We start from the raw sequence: 8,691 nt of genomic DNA on the forward strand, positions 1-8,691 counted from the left end.
ATTGTTGCCTCCACTCTAATTTCCTTTGTTGTTAGAATTCCAATTGCCTTGATTGTTTTTAGGTAGCCATTGTTATTGGTTTGGGCCTTGTAAGTTGTTTCGTTGCCCTTGAAAGTTGTTCACATATTGCACCTCCTCTTCTTGTTCATTGTAAGAATCATCTTGATCAAAACCACTTCCTCTTGCACATAATTCTCCACTCGATGTTGCACTTGTGGACCCTTGGTCCTCCTTTTGTTCACCATCATGTTCATTCCCTCCATGGCATTGACTTGCTTAGGATTTTGCATTTATTGAAGATGAGCCCTTTGCCAATTGATTAATTGTGGTAGTCAATTCGGCAATGGCTTGCCCATGATCATGCAACTCTTTATGAAGTTGGATCACCTTGGGATCACCTTGTGGAATATTAACCCGGGATTGCTATGCCGATGATGTTTCTGCCATTTCATCTAAAATCTCACACGCCTCCACATAAGCTGTAGTCATGAAATTTCCACCAACAAGTTGATTCACTACATATTGGTTGGTTGTGTTGATCCTATGATGGAAAGTTTGTTGAATCATATTCTCTGCCATATTGTTGTTGGGACATTCCTTAACCATTGTTCTATAGCGTTCCCATATCTCACGTAGTGATTCATTTGGCTCTTACTTGAATGCCAAAATATCATCCCGAAGTGTATCCATATGTCCTAGAGAGAAGAACTTAGAAATGAACTTTTCCGCCAACTCATCCCAAGTGTGAATGGAATGGTTCGGCAAATGTTCCAATCAATCTAAAGCTTTCCCCCATAGAGAGAATGGAAAAGGCCTTAGCCTCAATGCATCCTTAAAGACATTTGTTTGTTTGCTCCCCCAACAAGTGTCCACAAACCCCTTCAAATGTTTGTATGCATTTTGACTTGGAGCACCGGTGAAAAAACCTCCTTGCTCTACTAAAGTGAGCATCACATTGGTGATTTGAAAGTTGTCCGTCCTAATACGGGGAGGGACTATTGCACTGACATATCCTTCATTAGGTAACACCTGCTGTGGAGCCGCTCGTGGTGGAGGTGGGGGTGGAACGGGGACATTGTCATGAGGCACTCGGCCTCTTATATTGGCTTGAGGTTCACGAGGAACCTCAACAACTTGCTTATCCTCGACGTCCACATCCCACAAAGCAATATTTCTGAGCTCATTATTTGCCATGGTTGTACCAACGATTTCTCAAACATGTTAGTAACACGGAAGGAAAGAAGATATTTCAGAAATACACCCAAATATATAGCTAACACCACTTTTAACCCGGCAACGGCGCCAAAAATTGATCATGTCCAAAGCACACCTCAAAAGAGATATGAAACGGTCATATGCAATAATAGAAACCCAACTAAGAGTCGGGGTCAAATCCACAGGGAGCTAAGATGGGAGTTAGGGGTATATATTTCAATTTGAGCAATTGGATTATCTAGATTGCATTTCCACAAGAAGGATTTATTTTCTATTTGTAATGTTACTCTAATGATTGCAAAATAAAGAAAGAAGACTAGAGATAATTGTTTTTAAGGTTTTTTTCCAAATGGATAAAAAGCCTACGGCTGTGACCATGACATAGGTGTTTGCCTAATAGGCTAAAGACTTTAATGCTTGTTTTGTCGATTGGGGTGTATTATAGCTCTCAACTCTAAATTACCCACTCAATACCTCTCGGTCAGAGAGTGATTTTGCCCAATTTGGCTTTTTCAAGAACAAATGGGTATCATCCATAATAGTTGATAAGAGCTCAAATCGGGTTATTACTATCTCTAGGTTGAACCCTTTAATTGGGTTAATTAATCTCTTAGTTGACCCAATTCCTTGTTAGCCTAGTTATCCTAGGCTAGGCCCCTCTTTCTCAAGTAAAGATTAAGTCAAATAGGCATGAATTAATGTTTGTAACCATTAATTCTACAATTAAAGCATGAACTAAGCTAAATAATCAACACCTAATCATAAACAAGCATTAAATTAGATACCTAGAAGGTTTACACACTAGGGTTGGGTCACAACCCTAGTAAACGTCTAGCTACTCATAATGGAGTTTAAAGAAAATAAGGAAGAAAAACTAATTAAACTCATATTGAAAGCTTAAAATAATTAAATCTATTATAAATACAACAAAGCAATGTAAAACTTCCTAAAGTAGTAGAGAAAAATGGCTACAACAACTTCAGAGGTTCAAACTTGACCTAATTTTATGAAACTCGTCTATTTATACAAGGCTAAAAATCTCTGATAAAAATGCCCCTCGGGAGGTTCAACGGCCGCACAATTCCATGTGCGGTCCGCAAATTACTTCATCTGGCAGGAACTGGAGTTCTGCAACCGCACTTATTTGAACTACGGCGGCGAGACATTCCTTTGCAGCCGCGCATTTCTAGACTACGGCCGCAAGGAAACTCTTCTGTTGTCTGTATAATTAGGACTGTGGCCGCACAATTCTTGTGCGGTCCGCAATTCACAGAGGCTCCTTGACGTGGTCTTTTTGCATACTCTCTGATCTTCGACTCTTAGCCCAGCTTTGCGGCCGCACAATTCATGTGCGGTCCACACTTTGGACAAATGTCTGCTAAATTCTTCGTCCTGGTTTGCGGCTGCAGATGGAATTCTGCGGTCCGCAATTTCTTCTACGGCCGCAAAATTCCTTCTGCGGACCGCACATTTGTGCTTCTGCGCCCTTTATTTCCTTGTGCTTCGGATTTCTCCTTTTTGAGTCGATTTCATCTCGGGAGACTAACTTCCAGCATTCCTGCAATTTTGCACAATTTCATTAGTTTCGGGAATACAATTCAATGCTTTTAGACTAAAACAAAAGCTAAAAGGCGCTAATAAGCCGCCAAAAATCTCACTTATCAAGGTCGCCTCTGAGGTTAAGCTTAGGAGATAGGATCTGGGCCGTTGGATCTGGTGATCAACGGCCCTGAAATTTCGGACGTTTAGGTTTTTTTAGAAGGAACTTTGGTGGCCATTGAATCATGGGATTTGAATGGTGGAGATGAAATCTCTGAGTGTTTTGAAAATTAGAGGGGTAAGTAGAGTAAAATTACGGGCCATCGATTTAGGAAATAGACGGCTCAGATTAAATGTGTTTGTTCTATGAGTGTGGGAGACCGGTAACGTGGCATGCTCTTATTGGATTAAATGAAGTGGCCAGGATTGCCAATTTGGATTAGAGTATCTTTGGGCTGGGTGCTTTTTTCAGATTGGGCTTGGTATTGGGCCAAAATTAGTTTAAAAGATGGACATCTTGTGTTTAATTGGGGATTTGCAATTGTTGCCTTTTGGTCTTCTAACCTTTTTAAAATTTATTTAAATAAACATAATTATTTTCAATAAAAGGTAGTAAAGTTATAATTACCAAATATACTACTAATTATTGTAATTAATTATTTATGAAATACTCTGTATTCTAAATTATAACACTAATTTTGAACATAATAATCTAATTAATTAGAATTTGAGAAATAATTCGTTAAATTAATTATAAAGCCTAGATGGTCTATTTTGGAAATTACTTTAATGATATTAAAAGTAGTATGGATATTTATAATTACATAATGTTACTACTAGATTATTAATTTCAAAACTAATACTTAATAAACTTTATAAAATAGGTATTTATTGATAGAAAATACTTTTAAAACATTCATTTTAAATATTTAAGTATAAATAAATTAATTGTAAATAGCTGCCCCTCTTTGACCGGAGATGATGTAAGAGTTTTCGGGAAAAATATATTGAACCAAAGCCAATTTTGTCCCGACTTTAGGCATGCATTGCAGCAGGGGCAAGATGATTATGAATTGCAAGATTTAGAGAATTCCTAGGAGGAAATTTAGGGAATCGAGCCGAATTCTGGCTTTGAATTGTTTACATACCTCGAGCTTGATGAGGATCAGGCCTCATGTAGTTCTGGAGTGAGGATTTTGAGGAAGAGATACTCACAGGAATTTCCCTAGTATCGTATTATGACGATACGGCGAGACAGAGGATTGGGCACTCATGATAGCTTGAATTTTGCGACTCGATTTGAAGGATTTGAACATTTGGAGTTCCACTGGTCATTTGTGTCTGAACTTGAATCCTTGGCCTGCTAATGAGTTTGTTGTCCCTCATAGTGTTGTAGTTTAGTTTGTTGCTTAGAAAGAGTTTCACATTGCGATATTTGTTCCTGCAAAAATAAAATACACACATACCCATATATTGCAATGCAGAATATATTAAGATGTGATGTAAATGATGCAGAAATGATGATGTATGGTTGCCGGCGAGCCGTTATTTGGGATCGGGATGATGGGATACTTGATATTGACTCGATTTGTTAGCCGGGCTATGTACCGTTTTGCAGCTGTCGGAGCATTGAAAAGTGTCTCTGCTTGTTGGGAGAGCTTGACTTGTAGAGTGCGTCTCCGCTTGTTGGGAGAGCTTTGCACTGAGGAGATGTCTCCTCTTGTTGGGAGAGCTTGATTTGTGAAGTGCATCTTAGCTTGTTGGGAGAGCTTGATTTGTGAAGTGCATCTTCGCTTGTTGGGAGAGCTTTGCACTAAAAATATAAAATAATCTCCGCTTGGGAGTGATTGGCTTAAACCGTAATCATGCCTGAAGCTACATGAGCAGAACGTCAAAACATTTAAAGTAATAGCAAATGAAAGAAAAGCATGCCCAAGAGATACTCTTGACTGCTAAGCTAAGTTGCAACCATTGATTGGCAGAATGTCGGTGACGGAGTTTGCGACTGTCTATTCTGGCTTCCGTTGCGATGGAGCGGCGGTGCGGATTGTTTCGTTGGCGAAATGAACAGTTTGCTATATATAAGGCTCCGATTTGGCGAAGTCGATGTTTGATTTGTACAGGGCGCTCCGATCGATTGAGCTGACGGTTTGTTATATACAGGACTTCAATTAGTGAAACCGACGACTTGTTTTTACAAGGTGCTCCGATTTGTTGAACAGGCGGTTCGCTATATACAGGGCTTCAATTGGTGAAGCCAACAGTTCATTTTGTACAAGGTGCTACGATTGGTTAAGCAGACGGTTTGATATATACAGGGTCTCAATTGGTGAAGCCAACAGTTCGTTTTGTACAAGGTGCTCTGATTGGTTGAGCAGACAGTTTTCTATATACAGGGCCCTTTCCATATCAGCGGTCGGACTCTAAGGTACCTATAAAGGATTCAAAGATTAGATTTAGTTTTACCAGAAAAATTCAAGTAAGGGAGTAAAGGGAGATAATCCTGGAAAGGTGGCAGATTCGTCATTTGCCCCAGTATGGTCTCAATGCTTCCTTGCTTCTTGTTGACCCTGCACTCAAAGAAATATTCTTAGTGGGAGTGGGGAAGTTGGTTTGTGTCAACCACAATGTTGGCTTGCCCCGGTCTTTAATATTGTTACGCCACAAAGTTCGGTAGGTGGAACAAATTACTGTATTTTTAGAAAAACAATTTTGAAAAGCTTTGTTTTAAGACAAATGTCGTCATTCCGGATTATGACATGTTACGAAAAGTTCTCCACACGCGAATGTCTTTTCTTAAAAAATCTGTCCCATTGATGTCGATCCTTCGTGATGCTTGATGGCATGCCCTAATTCGACTAATGCATCATAAAGGTTTTCCTTAAGGTTATGACCGAACCCTTTCAGGTTGCCTACGTATCCAAAATGGAATCAGGTCTAAACGTAATTCGTATGATAACAAAATATGGTGAAGATGACCGGGCCTGACTCAGGCAGCCTACGTATCCAAATGGAATCAGGTCAAGATGTAGTTCGATTACAATAGATGAAAAAATGATGTGATTAAGCATGAAATGGTTGAGTCTGACTTAGACTACTTACGTATCCAAATGGAATCAGGTCAAAGCATAGTTCAATTACAAAAGATGACTGAATCCGGGGAGGATTGCCTATGTATTCCTTCCTGCAGAAATCAAGTCGCTGTAGTTCCAGAGAAACATACAAAATGGTTTTTCTATTACAAAATAAGAGAGGGAGATAAATCGAACCCTACGTGGGTTGCCTACGTATCCCTCAGTGGGAAGTCAGGTTAAACGTAGTTCTGTTACAGCAAAAACCTAATTCTATTTGTCTTCAAACACAATATCTCTTGATTGCGTCTGAGTTGATGGGCTTCATGTTGATTCTTCTTGGATGTTCTCATGGTGGCCTGATAACCCAGTAAGGCGAAAGATAGTTTTTCGTGCCATTGCCTGTGATTGTCCACTATCTTTCATAGTATCCTCTTGATATTCTTGTTGGCTGCCTCGACCGCCCCATTCATTTATGGTCTGTAGGCTGTGAAGTTGCGGTGGACGATCCTGAACTTTTCACAGATTTCTCTCATGAGGTCGCTATTGAGGTTAGCGGCATTGTCAGTGATGATTGACTCAGGTATCCAAAATCTACAGATGATGTTGTTTCAGACGAAATCTGCCACTACCTTCTTTGTGACGGCCTTGTAGGTAGATGGTTCGACCCATTTAGTGAAGTAGTCGATAGCTACCAAGATGAAGCGATGCCCATTTGGTGTGGTGGGCTCTATGGGTCTGATCACGTCCATGCCCCAAGCGGCAAACGACTAGGGTGAACCCATCACATTTAACTCATTCGGCGGAACTCGGATGAAATCCCTGTGAATCTGACACTGGTGACACTTCTGTACGTAGCTGATACTATGGCTTTCCATTGTCATCCAAAAGTATCCAGCTCTCAATATCTTCTTAGCTAATGTGGACCCATTCATGTGGGGTCCACACGTTCCTGGATCTATTTCTTCTAATAACCTGGTTGCCTTGACAAAACCTATGCATCTCAACAAACCTAAGTCTGAGGTCCTCCTGTACAGGACTTCCCTGTTGAGGAAAAAATGGTTTGCCAACCTCCTGAGGGCTCGCTTTTGACTACTAGTAGCATTCTCCAAGTATTCTCTGGTTTCAAGGAATTTCCTGATATTGTGATACCATTGCTTACCATCCGGCTCTTTGTTTACATGGAAGAAATAGGCATGTTGATCCCTGATCTCTACCTCGATAGGGTTGATGTAGTTCTTGTCTGGATGCTGAATCATGAATGATAGAGTTGCAAGGGCGTCGACGAACTCGTTCTGAATCCTGGGAACGTGCTTGAACTCAATCTTTGGGAACTTCTTGCATAGCTCTTTCACGCAGTGCAGGTACGGAAGGATCTTGACATTTTTGGTGGACCATTCCCTTTGGACCCGTATATCAATAGATCGGAATCTCCTATGACCAAAAGTTCTTTGACGTTTATATCGACTGCCATTCTGATGCCAAGGATGCACGCTTCGTATTCAACCATATTATTGGTACAAGGGAATCTTATCTTTGCTGATGCTAGATAGTGCTCTCCAAATTCCGAAATTAGGACTGCCCCAATTTCGACTCCTTTAAAGTTTGCTGCTCCATCAAAAAACATTCTCCATCCAGGGTATGATTCTTCAATATCTTCTCCAGCAAATAATACTTCTTCATCGGGAAAATATGTAGTGAGTGGCTTGTAATCCCCATCCACCGGATTCTCTGTGAAGTGATCGGCTAAAGCTTGCCCCTTGATAGCCTTCTGAGATACGTACATAATGTCAAATTCGCTGAGGAGAATTTGCCATTCAGCGAGCTTTTCGGTCGGCATCGGCTTCTGGAAGATGTACTCGAGTGGGTCAAGCCGAGATTTCAGATGCATCGTGTATCTGACATGTAATGCCTTAGTTTCTGGGTGATCCAAGTCAGAGAACAACAAGTGCATTCTATCAAAGTATATTTGGCTTCGCATGGCGTGAACTTCTTACTTAAGTAGTAGATGGCCTGATCCTTTCTCCCAGTTTCGTCATGCTGTCCCAACACACATCCAAAGGCATTATCCAAGACTAACAGATATAGTAATAATGGCTTCCCAGGCTCGGGGGATCTAGCACTGGTGGATTTGACAAATACTCCTTGATTCTGTCAAAGACTTTCTGGCACTCTTCTGTCCATTTTGGCACAGCATCCTTTTTCAGCAACTTAAAAATGGGTTCACAGATTATCGTGGACTGGGCTATGAAGCGACTGATGTAATTTAGTCTACCCAGGAAACTCATCACATCTTTCTTACTCTTTGGTAGTGGAAATTCCTGAATATCCTTGATTTTGATGGGTCCAGTTCTATCCCTTTCCTGCTTACAACGAAGCCCAACAGTTTTCCAGAAGGGACTCCAAATACGCACTTTGCCAGATTCAATTTCAAACTATACCTCTGCAGGCGTTCGAAAAATTTCCTCAAATCGTCCAAGTGCTCTGAACTCTTTCGAGACTTGATGATGACGTCATACACATATACTTCAATCTCCTTATGAATCATGTCATGAAGAAGGGCCGTCATGGCCCTCATGTAGGTGACACCGTAGTTCTTGAGACCGAACGACATGACTTTATAGCAATAAACTCCCCAGGGTGTGGTGAAGGATGTCTTTTCCGTGTCTTTCTCATGCATCAAGATTTTGCAGTACCTAGCGAAACAATCCACAAATGACTAAAGTTCATGCTTCGTGCAATTGTCGATAAGGATGTGGATATTTGATAAAGGGAAGTCATCCTTTGGACTAGCTTTGTTGAGATCTCGGTAATCCATGCATATCCTGATATTTCCGTCTTTCTTAGGTACTGGGACGATATTTTC

At 40.7% G+C, this 8,691-nt stretch overlaps 1 protein-coding gene across 1 annotated transcript; it reads right to left on the reverse strand.

Annotated features, from left to right (window-relative positions):
- Positions 1-6,595: 6,595 nt before the first annotated feature.
- LOC138895813 (uncharacterized) lies at positions 6,596-7,779 on the reverse strand. The gene is made up of 2 exons (XM_070180550.1): positions 7,319-7,779; positions 6,596-7,259 (listed from the first exon to the last, which is right to left on the reverse strand). Exons 1-2 carry the CDS (start codon positions 7,777-7,779, stop codon positions 6,596-6,598), a joined length of 1,125 nt encoding a protein of 374 aa, XP_070036651.1.
- Positions 7,780-8,691: the final 912 nt, after the last annotated feature.

Source organism: Nicotiana tomentosiformis, chromosome 7 (assembly GCF_000390325.3).
Source record: "Nicotiana tomentosiformis chromosome 7, ASM39032v3, whole genome shotgun sequence".
Taxonomy (NCBI): Eukaryota; Viridiplantae; Streptophyta; class Magnoliopsida; order Solanales; family Solanaceae; genus Nicotiana; species Nicotiana tomentosiformis.